Here is a 15,078-nt window from a genome sequence, read left to right on the forward strand (position 1 = left end):
ATATCCCATTACAAGCCTAGGTGCATTTATAATAATAATAATCTTTATTGTCACAAGTAGGCTTACATTAACACTGCAATTAAGTTACTGTGAAAAGCCCCTAGTCGTCACATTCAACGCCTGTTCGGGTACACCCGAAGAGGGAGTATTCAGAATGTCCAAATTACCTAACAGCGCGTCTTTTGGGACTAGTGGTAGGAAACCAGAGCACCAGGAGAAAAGCCACGCGGACACGGGGAGAACGTGCAGACTCTGCACAGGCAGTGGCCCAGCCGGGAATCGAACCTGGGACCCTGGTGCTGTGAAGCCACAGTGCTAACCACTGTGCTGCCCCATGAACAATACGAACAAGCAATATTATTTATGCTGGTTAAAAGAGGGAGAAAAATTGGTACGTATTTTATTCTTACGGCGAATGGATTTATGGACTACATTGCCTGTACCACATATGACAAAAGTAGGACCATTTATAATAGGGTTATATAATTCTGCTCTGAAGAAATCAAACAGGCTCGAAATGTGAGCTCTGTTTCTCTCTTCATAGATGCTGCCAGACCTGCTGCATTTTTCCAGCATTTAGACTTGGGGGCCGCCCACAAACTGAGAAGCGGGGGTGACAGTTCCACTGTTCCAAGAGCGGCATTGACCTATAGAACAGGGTTCCAAAGGAGGCATTAAAAAAACAACCTATATTTAACAATCCTACCAAAAAGGTAGCAGACAGCATTACAGAAAAATGAGGAAATGGTACTGGATAGTAATTGATGGATTCACAATTATGCCCTCAACCCAAACCCAGGGATTGTCTAATCATAAAAGGGCAGAGTATAATTTTAACAGAGCTTGCAAATTTACAATTTTTTTCTCTCTTCTGGGTGATCGGACGGAGAGATTTGGTACATGGGGATGGAATTAGCTAGAATGGGGATCAGCATAAATGAACATCTGTTTAAAAATCTATCAATTTTATCTGTGCAGGAACATGTATTCCAACATTACTTACTTCATACAAATTTAAATTGAATTACATTTTCAATGCAGCCAACAGGAACTAAATAAATTTACAGTAAGGCAATAAAACTGTTTGGAAAGTATTTGTCAAAACCACAATGTGATTCGGCTGCCTGGACACGTGGAATTGACCAAGAAATAACTTTCAGTGCAACAGATGCAGTTTTATTGATATACTCATCACATTAAGAACATTTAGAAATAGTAATCCCACAGAACAGTGACAAAAGATCTCTTATTTTACAGAGTGTACAACCTTTACAGCCACATGAAACACAAGTGTTTTTCTTTAAATCTAAGAGGCATTGCTAAATTAACATTCTGAGTTTTGGAAATAGAACATTTTGAATTCTCGAGCAACTGGTTCTCAGCTGGTGCAAAACAAAAATTAACAACATTTGAAAAAACACAAAAACTACCACAACACAATGAATAAAGTTAAAAATTCACAAAGTGAACAACCATTTAATGTGTGAGCAGTAACCAGCTAAAAAACTATATCCATCATACCACTTCTTATACATTATATGCATAACAATGTCAAAACAAGATCTGTATCCATTAAATAGCCCTGAACCAAATTGCTTGATTCATAAAGTACTCCCATGTTAAGTAACTTGCAGATCAAATGTATTTGAAAAGGGATGCTCAGAATCACATGCCCCGTAATAAAAAGCAGTCCAATTCTCAGCAGTGTGGTACTAATTCACGCTGGTTATATAGAGCTACACTTGCTTTAGTGTGAAATTGTAAGTCTGTAACAACCTGTAGCAACTGTAAGGAGTGAATCAAAATAAGTTACATTTCATCCATTGAACCACTCTTTTCATGAAGCTTTTTGGAAAGCGGTCTGTACCTGCTAGGCTATTTGTTACAAATCATTATTTATTGGGGTTTATTTTTGATTTAAAAAAGTTAAAAACAGAATTTTAAAAATCTGTTCCATGAATCAGATATTCCCCAGGATTAACCATACAATGGAAACAATTTGGAAGGGTCTAATTGTGGGTTTTATAGCAGAGCTGTAGAATACAATATTTTGCAACTGCATGTGAATTAAATTCAAGTCACCTGAAACTGTTAAGACAGAGAACTTACTGAATGGCTTCACAATTATGGCAACCCCAGAATACTACTAGTCAGATTTTGTAAAGAAACCAAAACATTTGTACAATTGACTCCTCTGCCCAACTGTCATACCTTTTAAAAACTTATAATACAAAGAATGAAAGGTAGGTTGAGAAACAACATTCAAGTTGAGACCAGGAGAAACAGTTCACGAGCCGTGCCAATTAACTGTGTTATTACATTGTGTAAAACATTTTCCTGTATGTCACATTATAGCCTCTTTATGATGCCGCATTATATGCTGGTTCTTTTCTGATGGTCTACGGAAACCCTTTTTGCAAAACTCGCATCGGTGAGGGTAGTCCTTTGTGTGAATAGATATTACATGACGTTTGAAACCTGAAGCATCAGTAGTGCTATATTCACAATATTCACACTGGTAAACTTTCTTTCCACTGTGTGTCTTCATGTGCTTTTTAAGCTCACTCTGCTGTCGAAACTCTCTCTTGCACCTTTTGCATTTAAAAGGAAGGTCCTTGGTGTGGACTGAAAGAATATGGCGGCTAAGTATAAAAGGATCTGCAATTTTGAAATCACAGTGCCTGCACTGATGAAGCTTTTTTCCCTTGTGGGTTGACATATGTTTCTTCAGCTCTGAAGGACGATGAAATCCTTTATCACACACCTCACATTTGTGTGGAAATTCCTTGGTGTGTACAGATATTATATGGCGTTTAAGGTCACTAGAGTTAGAGCTTCTGTGGTCACAATGTGGGCACTGATGGGTCCTATGTGCCTGAAATAAAGTGGCATGCTTTTGCAGATCTTTGTCATCCAAAAATGTTTGAGGACAGTGGTCACATTTGTATGGCAGCTCATTACTGTGCTTAGTTTTCACATGGGTCTTCAGATTAGAAGCATCAGCAGATCTGTATTCACAGTACTGACAGTGGTATGGTTTTTCCCCTGTGTGAGTTCGCATATGTTTCTTGAGTTCTGATGGATGACGGAATCCCTTCCCGCACTCCACACAGATGTGCGGGAAATTCTTGCTGTGCACTGCCAAGAGATGGCGATTGAGAAGACCCTGTTCAGCGGTCTCATAATCACAAAATTTACATTTATGCATTTTGGTTTCTTTTTCCCGAGTGACAAGTTTGTGAGCAGTCAGTGCTCCTGCCTGAATGAATCTTTTTCCAAACTCGTTATACTCATATGTTTTCTCTCCTTTGTTAATGAGCTTGTGACTCTCTAGATGATTATGAAAACTTGCTTTTTTATTTGTTGTATAGTCACAATCTGTGCACTGATACTTCTTCTTAGTGCTCTGCTCAGGATGGTTCTTCATGTGCCTTTTCAAGAAACCCCTGGATTTAAACTTCTTCCCACAGATGTGACATGGATATACGGTTATAGGCTGTCCATCAGGACCTATGATGACAGCTTCAAAACAAGAAAAAGAAATTGAATAAACTTCCTTCGAATTCATATTTTATGTTAAAAATATAACTTACTTTATTCTTGTTGTTTGAAAAACAAAAGGTAGACTGAACTAGCTAGGAATCTAGGATCTTTAAATTTGAATTTTAAATAAATCTTTGAAAATAAATCTGACTTTTAAATAGGTTGGCTGATGGTCTCCCTTACGCACATACCTTGTGATTACCTCTCATTTTACTGCATAAAAGAGAAAGCATCCCCTCAAACCCAAAAGGTGGATCTCAGTCAAAGCCTCAGTGTCTGCCGAGGTCATTGAGAAAGGTCTGATGATGGAAATGTTGCTGGCAAGAAATGTCAATATTTTTCACAGCTGGATAAGTCAAAATAAAAGGCTTCAAGCTGGGCACAATGCTTGTATACCATACAAGAAAGGGTGAAATGCCTTCTGGATAATGCCAACTGTATCATGCTTAGGCACCTAATGTTTAATGACAACCAACATCTTAATTTTTCCCAGTGAGACACATTTGCACTCAGTGCAATTCCTGAGCTGCACACAGGATAGTGGGCATCAGGATCGATTTACGTATGTTCTCTTTAATAAACTGCGTTAAGTCGGATGAATATCACGGCTTGGTAGGGGGATCTACTGGATTTTTTGACTCTCGAGAAGGTGACATTTGAGCTGATGGGGGTGAAGGGTTCAACTATTCATGGGGACTGTTTATCATGCACTTCCAAGAATTGGTTGCATCGAATATTGGGGGGTGGGGTTATTGTTGGTTTTGAGTATATTGTTTAACTTTCTTTTGTTTTTTATTTGGAATGTACAGATGATGTTTGGGTTTGCATATTGAAGGGAATGCTGCTTGGGGGATTGTTACTGCATTTGTTTTTTTGTTTGTTTTCTTTTGTTGTTGATTTGATGAAAATGTGGAAAATGAGGAGAATAAAGAGATTTTTTTTAAAAGTCTGATGAGTAAATATTGGTTTTTGAAAATGTGCTTTGAAACATTCTCGCTCATTGAAATTTGAAGAGAGAAATTTCACTCCCTCAAACAATTGTTTCTCATGCCACAAAAGAACTCCTGATTGCCAATGAGTAGATGTACTTACCTGTATGCCACTGTCTGCCTTCACCCCTCCTCTTCTTTCTTGCTTTTTGCTTTAGCGCTCTGGTAGTGCTTGTGCTATCACTTATTTGTAGGAACTGACTCGAAGTGCCATTCTTATTTTCTATCTTTGCTTCAAAATTATTACCTTGAGGAAAACAATACAATTTTTAAAAACATAACTTGCATGACTAATATCAATAAAAGTTTCCCTTGCGGTGTCTTATATATTCAAACATTTTGCAATGCAAAATATATATTAGGATCAAAGATTTCTTTTTATTTCTAGAAGTGCTCCCATTTCCTTGCAAAAGCTAAGTTTGAGGAATTCAGTCTTTATGTTTGAAGAAATTCTGTGAATTGAGCCAAGAAATGACTGGGACCAAAGACAAAGATGAGGCTAACCAGATCCAAACATTGGCACTATGGTTAGAAAAGTGGCTGTAAGGAACATAGTAGTAATCTAGCAATTATATTGCAAAAATTCACAAAAAAATTTACTTTGTCCTCATGGATTTCAGAACAATTCTACACATGTAACTTTCAAATCTGGTTTAAGCATAACTTTAAAAAAAATGTTAACAAAAGTATAAAAATAATTTCTTCATACTTAACTCCTCACGCAACAAAATGCTTGTTTCTCCAATGTTTCACCAACTATGGAGAAAATGGTTCAAACATTTACTCAGATTATTTCCCCCTCCAAATGGCTTCTAACTTTCCTCATGTACTCATTCCTATTTTCCACGCTGAAATAAACCGGATAGGGTGACAAAAGCATGGATCAGAGTTTCAGCATTATTGACGTGAGTGGTAATAGGCAACTTTGACAATGGATAGGAAGTGGGATTTAAAAACTTAGCTTGGGGTTGAACAGGACATTCAAAGTTTCCCAATATCTGTTTTGGTCAAGTCAGATAATTCTAACTGCCTCAAATGAAGTCAGCAAGCTCAGATTGGATTGGATTTATTTATTGTCACGTGTACCGAGGTACAGTGAAAAGTATTTTTCCGCGAGCAGCTCAACAGATCATTAAATACATGAAAAGGAAATAAAAGAAAATACATAATAGGGCAACACAACATATATAATGTAACTACATAAGCACTGGCATCGGATGAAGCATACAGGAGTATGCATTTAGGAGTCTGGTGACAGTGGGGAAGAAGCTGTTTTTGAGTCCGTTCGTGCGTGTTCTCAGGATAAGCCATCCTGCTCAGGATTTTATTTCTGAAACATCAGGATAATACATAGAACATACAGAAGGTGGCCACTGATCATATTTTAACAATCTCTATTTTTCTCCCCTGAAATCCAGCCTGATCATTCTTTGATAGGTATACATAACTTCATATTTCGGGTATCATTCTTGCAAATAGTTTTTTGCACCCTCTCCAGGTATTCTTTACATACTATGGTGCACTAAATTGAAAACAGTACTCTATGCATGGTCTAACCAAGGTTCCATACAAGTTTGGTGTAATTTCTCTACTTTTCAATTCTATCCCTCTAGAAATAAACCATAAATGTTGTTTACTTTATTTTTTTAAATAGCCTTATTAACCTCTGTTAATACTTTTAGTTGTGTATTTGTACTCCCATTTCTCTTTGCTTCTCTATTCCCGTTTAAATTATTTCCCCAAGTAATCATAGAATTTACAATGCAGGAGGCCATTCGGCCCATCGAGTCTGCACCGGCCCTTGGAAAGAGCACCCCACTTAAGCCCACACCTCCATCCTATTCCCACAACCCAGTAACCACACCTAACCATTTTGGACACTAAGGGCAATTTTTTTTAGCAGCCAATCCACCTAACCTGCATATTTTGGACTGTGGAAGGAAACCGGAGCACCCGGAGGAAACCCACGCAGACATGGGGAGAATGTGCAGACTCCGCACAGACAGTGAGCCAAGCCGGGGATCGATCCTGGAACCCTGGAGCTGTGAAGCAACAGTGCTAACCACTGTGCTACCAAGCCACCCAATAATATGCAACCTCCTTATTTTTCTTACCAAAATATATTACTGTAAAACAGAGACGCTGTCAAAGCTTTTTGTCTTGCACTCATCAGGCAAGATTCACAAGAATAACAAATCTTAAAGGGAACAACAATTTGTACAGAAAAGTGAAAAAGACACAATGCGTGAACTTATCTATTTCAACTGAACAGAAGCTTGGGGACAGCCAATATTTGGTTCTATTTCCCATGGCAATGTCTTGACCAGAGTTGACCTGCCTGATTTGAATTTAAACAAATGCTTGACAGTTAACTGTTCCCATGGTGCATCCTCCATGGCAGTGCCTTCACCATTTGGTCCACTTGCCAACCAATCAGAACCCTCTTATGCAGTACAAATTGCTGTTTCCTTTGAGATTTGGTATTCTTGTGAATTTGTCCTTTTGAGTGCAAGATGAAAAGATTTGACAGCATGTATTTTTTACCAGCAATACTACTATCAAGAAACTAAATTGTATTATCTTACAATTTGTGTTGAAACAAATTTATCAATTATATGTATACTGTGCAAGTTTATTAATGTCTTCATTTAATTTGTTCGATCTTCAATATTAATTATCCATATTTGGTGTAATCACAAAAGTCTAAATCCTCATAAGTTATAAGCAGTGGACCCAGCATTGATCCTTTTGGGACCCCACTTTACAACTGCGGCCACTCTGAATAGCTGTCCTCCACATCTATTCTCTGATTTCAGTCTCGCAGACAGCTAGCTATCCAACCTACTCTTTATCTCTTCACTCCACATATTCTGACTGTATTGATCAGTTTATGTGGTGTCTTATTGAAGTACTTTTGAAAACCTAAAGAAATTAACATCTATTCATTACCCTTGTCTATTATTTGTTTCTTCCATCTCCTCAAATAATTCAATGAGTTGGTTAAGCAAGATTTTCCCTTTTGAAATCTGTGCTGACACTTCATTATTAGCTCTTTGGTCCCAAAATACTTTTATATTTTCTCGTTTTGTAGGGATTTACTTACCACTGATGTTAAGTTGACTGATCTATAGTTATCTCAACATGTATGTCTCCGCTACGTAAAGTTATAATACTAGCCATTCATTGGTACTCTGGTGAACCATCTATTAATGCGTGGAATAGACTCCCCAATACCACTTATCTAGATACTTTTAAAATGCCTGGATATGCATCAAATAAAAGGTTTAATCCTGATCGTGAAAAAATGTCATTTTGAGTCATAAAGCCTGTCTATTTCTTACCATATGCAGCAGCCCATGCAACAGGTACAAAGGCTTTACTGATGCTGGAATCCTCAATCTGTGTTTCATGCACCGTTGTTGCCTCCTCATCTCCAACAATGACCTCCATGTAAACTTCATCAGCAATATCAGCACAGCCTGAATAACACATAAATAGTACTTCAGTCAAAAGTGATTAAGGGTTTCCAATTTTTAAAAAGCTAATTGAAAAATGAGCAAACCTACCGAATTAGATGAAGATTACATATTGCTCCCTTAAAATCTAGCACAATTGTAAAATTTAAAACAGGCAAATTTAATTTACAGGAGAAGTGGTGGCGCAGTGGTATTTTCAATGGACTAGTCATCCAGAGGCCCAGGGTAATGGTCTGGGAACACGGACTTGAATCCAATACAGCAGATCATGAAGTTTGAATTCAATAAAATCTGGAATTAACAGTCTAATGATGACCATGAAACCATTGTTGATTGTCGTTAAAAAATCTGGGTTCATTCACTAATGTCCTTTAGGGAAGGAAATCTGCCATCCTTACATGGTCTAGTCCACATGTGACTCCAAACCCATAGCAATGTGGTTGACTTTTAAACTACCCCTCTAAATTGGCCGAGCACGCCACTCCGTTCATGGGTAATTAGGGATGGGCAATAGATACCGGCCCAGCAATGCCCACATCCCATGACAGGAATAAATAAAAATGCATCAACGGAAAGCACATTGGTGAGCACTGGAAGACAATATGCTGGCTGTAGCTTTAATAAATGCAGTCAGGGTATATAGGGAAAGATCTAGGTTACATTGAAGTACTTGACACCATTGTAGGTGTTTAAAGGAATATTGTTAAAGTGCACTGTACACATCAATTCCCCCAACTCAAATTTAATATTTAAGAAATATGTATCACAGATGCCTTTTCCGGGTGGTAATGTAACCATACATTTACATCAATTAAGTTGCCAGAAACTTACTCTGAAAAATACAAGTTATTGTGCCTTTGTCATTAATGCAATATATCTTACACTCAGTCCTGTTGTGTTGTTCTCTCAAATTCAGCATAACCCAATTCTTCAACTAATACAAGTATGCTATTATGCAATAGTCTATTTTCTGAAATTAAAGAGGACCCAAAAAACGATAAAACACACTACCCATTTGTTATAAATGGTACACACAGGGTACAGAGTTCTGCATAAGGATTGACCAATATAAAGGGAGAGGAAAGGACAAGTGTAGGGAAGAATATGACTAGGGCAGCACGGTAGCATTGTGGATAGCACAATTGCTTCACAGCTCCAGGGTCCCAGGTTCGATTCCGGCTTGGGCCACTGTCTGTGTGGAGTCTGCACATCCTCCCAGTGTGTGCGTGGGTTTCCTTCGGGTGCTCCGGTTTCCTCCCACAGTCCAAAGATGTGCAGGTTAGGTGGATTGGCCGTGATAAATTGCCCTTAGTGTCCAAAATTGCCCTTAGTATTGGGTAGTATTGGGTGGAGGTGTTCACCTTGGGTAGGGTGCTCTTTCCGGGAGCCGGTGCAGACTCGATGGGCCGAATGGCCTCCTTCTGCACTGTAAATTCTATGATAATCTAAAGTAGTTGAGTAACTAATTGAGATTACGTGTCATGCAAAATGTCAAACTTTCCCCCCAAATTTTAAAATCTGTTCTAGACGTTTAAGCCCATTTCGGTCTCTTTAAAATAATTTACTGTGCTCTCCCAACTCCCTTTTTTATTGTTGTCTATCCATTAAAGTTATCTGCCCTGTATCAATTCTGATGAAGGGTGTCTGCCTGAAACATCATTATTTTTTTCAGGATTAACACAATTGCACTGAATTTCCAGCATTCACAATTTCTTTTACCCCCAGAAAAAGTCATATCAGTGCCAAATTAACCCAACTGTGATGATTAGTTTACACAAACTGCTTTATAAAGTGCAAGAAAATTTGATATTTCTTAGAGAAATCCATATAACTTATACAGGAGGTCCACTTAAAAATATGGTTTAGAAATCTATCGCAATCCAAAGCAGATAGTTATATCAAATTTGACAAAAGATCTTTTCCAAAATGTCAATTTGGTTTTTTACATTTTCATTCTTAAATACTTGTACTAAATTGAAATTAATCAAGTGACACAGCAAGTCAGCCATTTTAGCTTGATGGTGTACCATAAAAGTGAACTATATTGAAAATGTAGACACTTTCCCCAACTAGTACATTCTTCTATCCTATTTCAATTTATTTTGTTACATGTACAGTCACATTACAATTTTTTTTAGTTAAAAAGTTATTTCTTCTAACTCTTAAAAAAAATACAGCAAGTCAGTAAACATTAAAGTCTCAGGCTGGACAAAAGACTCAGGTAATAGGTTTACAATGTTCCATGAAAGAGCAAATGTCACTTCTTTCTGAGAAATGACTCAAATAAGCGGTTATCTAACAGTAATACAACGCTTGCTCTAGAATTCTAAGTAACAGCTAAATTCATTATTTCTAATTAAGATAAAGTTTGCCTTTAAATGAGCACTTAAAAAAGAAACCGTACATAGAATTTCTTACTAATGTCATCTTCCTGAGATGGATCTTTGACTGCCATGTAAACCATCTTTTCCCGAGGCATTCTACCAACATTCCCTTGTTCAAGCACTCCAGTTATGGTATGGCCATTTTGATAATCATTCTCTGTAATAACTTCAGTTTCACCTTCAAACAAGAAAACAATCAGAAATTTAAGAAAAATAAAATCAATCTCCTTTAATTGTAAAAAAAACAACTCAGCAGGTTCGGCAACATCGGCGTAGAGAAAGGAAAACAGAGTAACTTTTCTGGTGAAGGTCGTGGACCCGAAATGATAACACTTGCTCTCTCTACGCAGATGCTGCCTAACCTGCTGAATCTCTTTTTCTAGCATTTTCTGTTTTTATTTCAGATTTCCAGCATCCACTGAATTCCGTTTTTCCCTTTAATTTGCTCTGTTGTCAGCATCGCTTAAAGAACAAAGAAAAGTACAGCACAGGAACAGGCCCTTCTGCCCTCCACGCCTGCGCCGACCATGCTGCCCGTCTAAACTAAAATCTTGTACACTTCCGGGGTCCGTATCCCTCTATTCCCATCCTATTCATGTATTTGTCAAGATGCCCCTTAAACGTCACTATCGTTCCTGCTTCCACCACCTCCTCCGGCATCGCATTCCATGCACCCACTACCCTCTGTGTAAAAGACTTGCCTCGTACATCTCCTCTAAACCTTGCCCCTCGCACCTTAAACCTATGCACCCTAGTAATTGACCCCTCTACCCTGGGAAAAAGTCTCTGACTATCCACTCTATGCCCCTCATCATTTTGTAGACCTCTATCAGGTCGCCCCTCAACCTCCTTCGTTCCAGTGAGAACAAACCAAGTTTATTCAACCTCTCCTCATAGCTAATGCCCTCCATACCAGGCAACATCCTGGTAAATCTCTTCTGCACCCTCTCTAAAGCCTCTACATCCTTCTGGTAGTGTGACAACCAGAATTGAACACTATACTCCAAGTGTGGCCTAACTAAGGTTCTATACAGTTGCAACATGATTTGACAATTTTTATACTCAATGCCCCGGCCAATGAAGGCAAGCATGCCGTGTGCCTTCTTGACTACCTTCTCCACCTGTGTTGCCCCTTTCAGTGACCTGTGGACCTGTACACCTAGATCTCTCGGATTGTCAATACTCTTGAGGATTACACCATTCACAGTATATTCCCTACCTGTATTAGACCTTCCAAAATGTATTACCTCACATTTGTCCGGATTAGTGTCGTCCCCAAACTTACTAATCAGACCAGTTACGGAGCCCAAAACTGCTCAAAATACTCCAATTGGGGTCTGACCAGAGCCTTATACAGCCTCAGAAGTGCATCCCTGCTCTTGTATTCTATCTCTCGCAACATAAATGCTAACATTGCATTTGTCTTCCTAGCTGCTGACTGAACCTGCACCTTAACCTTAAGAGAATCGTGATTTGATCCAAGATGGCGCCGGAGCATGGTGACTCTCTTCAAGCTCTCTCCCCCAGACTCTTTTCTTTTATCTCCTAACACTAAACATCTAAAACTATTTTCCACTTATATAATTACTAATAATGTTCTTCTATGTTTTCTTACAGATTTGAGGATCGTCCGAACCTCAAGGACCGGACCCGATGACCTGACACAACTCCACCGACATCCCACACCCGCCGCCGGATCTCCGCTAGACCCACACATCCAGACATAGGAACAGCTTCTGTCCCACAGCTACAAGACTCCTCAATAACTCCCCCTCGGACTGATCTGTTCGCTGTAATAACACTATTCACGACACTCTATGCTGCTCTTGCCCATGTATTTGCTTAGATTCAGAAAATGAGCCATTTGATCGACTGAAAAACCTGGCAGCCATTCTTTCAGTTCCAAATTATGCATTTTTGTTCCTAAGGTTCTAGTGTGTGCACAAAGCTGCTGTGGAGCAGCTCAATTTTAATTTCAGTAGATGCGGGACCCACATTTGGTTTAAGGGCTACTTGTCAGGCAACCATAAATAAAAAATCTGCCCATCAGAATCAATACACTGGCACAAGATTCAGAATAACATAATGTCATTAATTATTTAAGCTTCAGCACAGCATGTTAGTGGAGCAAGTCAAATAACGGAAAGTAGTGCAATGTTATTTTTCTTTGGTAGGGCTGCTAAAGACGGATCACACATGTTGAAATATAATGGGCGGGATTCTCCACTCCCGCGCCGAAGTGCCCACGCCGTTGTGAACGCCGTCGAGGTTCACGACGGCGCAAAACGGCCCCTCTCCCGACCAATTCAGGGCCCGATAATGGGCTAGGAGCGGGGCTGCGTCATTTACACGCGCCAGGCCTTGTCGGCACGTAAAGGCGGCGCCGCATACATGACACGGCCGGCGCCGCATAATTGGCGTCACCCGCACATGCGCGGGTTGGCCGGCCCCAACCCGCGCATGCGTGGTTGCCGTCAGACGGATCTTGTGGTGCTGCGGAAGAAAGGAGGTCCTCCTTCAGAGAGGAGGGCCCGACGATAGGTGGGCACCGATCGCGGGCCAGACCCCATTTGAGGGCCCCCCCGGTGCAGGATCCCCCCCCCCCCTGCTGGCCGCCTCCCCCAGCGTTCCCGCCGGCAGCGACCAGGTGTGGACGGCGCCGGGGGGAACCCGCCGTTTTGGCCTGGCCGCTCGGCCCATCCGGGCCTGAGAATAGCGGGGGTGGCGGAGAATCGCCATTTTGGGTGTCTCGGGCGATTCTCCAGCCTGCGCAGTGCGGAACTCGACGGGGCCGTTCCCGCCGCTTGGGAGAATCGCGGGAGGACGTCGGACCGGCATCGCGGGAAATTTTGGCGACCCAGGCGATTCTCCCAACCGGCGTGGGAGTGGAGAATCGCGCCCAATATGCTTTGTTTTAATTTATCCTTCATATTCTACTAGTACACAGGCCAAAATTGTCCTTCTCTGCAAGAAACTGTCACAGTTCATTACAAGACTACTACTTGTGACAACCGCTCGATATGTTCTCACCATCGACAGTTGTTCTGATCAAGGATATTTGTCTGTATAAGTTTATCTTAGGTTACCCAGAATGCAAATTTAATTTACTTTTTAAAAAAAGGGTTTAAGGCAATAACAATTTTCAACCAAATGAAATGTGATAAATACATCATACAAGGCTCAATCCCACATTGTCATAAAATATTACTGTTCTACACTGTCAAATGAATTTTTAACTACCACTCTGAATTATATTACGAAAAAGTAATTCACAAATGGTCTAGAGGAGAGAGGATAGCTTAAGTTGCATGAGGTTGGTTTCGTTTTATACTATTACTGGTTTAGCACACTGGGCTAAATAGCTGGCTTGCAATGCAGAACAATGCCAGCAGCGCGGGTTCAATTCCCGTACTAGCCTCCACGAACAGGCGCCGGAATGTGGCGACTAGGGGCTTTTCACAATAACTTCATTACGTGTGACAATAATGATTATTATTATTATTACTGATAAATAAAGCCTGATAATTGTTGTCAGCATCTCTGGTCTTTGAACAATGATAGGGACACATGATGAGTAGTTAACGTGTTTGAATTTCCATAATTAAGAAGGCATCACTCCAAATGAAAATTCAGAAAGGCTGTGTTTCATATCAGAACTAAGAGGCAGCGAGGGGACATTCACAACATTGTGTTCCATTACTAAGAAAATCCATCACAATTGATTGACATCTAATTTTCTGTTGTCAACACACAAAACTGAGGAAGGACAGTAGAAACACCAAGCCTAAATATCCCTCAACTAAGTGAACATCCCAACAAAGAATGTAACAAAACATTTTTAACATTCTACATCTAATTCAAAGTTAATTTTCCCTGCAAACACTTAACTCTAATCAGGTTTAAGTGTTTCTGCATACACTGAAGAAACTAAGTACTCTGCACTCTTAAGTTAATCAAAAATACATCTATGCGAACGTTATGGAAAACAAAATATCGTTTCATTCTGACCTTCATCAGAACATAAATCGCCTTTGCATAACTATCATGAAGCATAGTAAATGGTACATCACCTATGGTACAGATTAAGATGTGCATTGTACCAACAGGTTCATTTCTGAAGTCCTGAAACTACATAGCAAAAGATAACTACTAGCATATGAACAAGGGTTCTTAGGCCTAGCAAGGTTCTTATAGATGACCAGAAGAATTTCCAAGTTTACATTGAGAATATAATTGATATCTATTACTAGATCTGACTGTCTGAAAGCTGAGGCGGTCGATCTGCGGGTGCAGATAAGGACACAGATTTTGGACAAGGCAAGAATAACGATGAGGCTATCAGCTTTCATTTTTTTTGTGAAGTAAATCAGACTGCAACTTCCAGTGCCTGCATTCAAATTATACATGGAAATCAGGGAATTGCTGTTTGAATTATCCTGCTCCCCCACACGTTTTGCCACCTTGCTGAGAGTCTCAGTATTCAAACAAATGACAGGTATGAAATTGTATATGCCTAGTATATATTCCAAAAGATTTAGAGCCTCTCCACTCAAATGGAAATGGATTTTCATCCGCATAAGTCTTAATTACTACAACCTTAAGTTGCTTTTCCATGTGTGGAGCCTCACTCATTCAGTTTTCAATTAATATTGGGAGATTAAAAATACAAATAATTAAAAAAAAAAC

At 39.6% G+C, this 15,078-nt stretch overlaps 1 protein-coding gene across 3 annotated transcripts in view; it reads right to left on the reverse strand.

The window, feature by feature from the left end:
- Positions 1 to 1,150: 1,150 nt before the first annotated feature.
- znf711 (zinc finger protein 711) overlaps positions 1,151 to 15,078 on the reverse strand; it is a 68,598-nt gene continuing 54,670 nt past the window's right edge. For 2 of the 3 annotated variants that reach the window (XM_072505225.1, XM_072505227.1), the window contains 4 exons: positions 10,427 to 10,570; positions 7,874 to 8,011; positions 4,636 to 4,779; positions 1,151 to 3,522 (listed from right to left, as the gene is read on the reverse strand). In XM_072505225.1, coding sequence (XP_072361326.1) covers positions 2,345 to 3,522; positions 4,636 to 4,779; positions 7,874 to 8,011; positions 10,427 to 10,570 — 1,604 coding nt within the window. In that variant the 3' untranslated portion in view covers positions 1,151 to 2,344. The remainder of the gene's footprint in view (positions 3,523 to 4,635; positions 4,780 to 7,873; positions 8,012 to 10,426; positions 10,571 to 15,078) is intronic. The other variant, XM_072505226.1, reaches the window with a different exon arrangement.

This window comes from Scyliorhinus torazame, chromosome 5 (assembly GCF_047496885.1).
Source record: "Scyliorhinus torazame isolate Kashiwa2021f chromosome 5, sScyTor2.1, whole genome shotgun sequence".
Classification (NCBI taxonomy): Eukaryota; Metazoa; Chordata; class Chondrichthyes; order Carcharhiniformes; family Scyliorhinidae; genus Scyliorhinus; species Scyliorhinus torazame.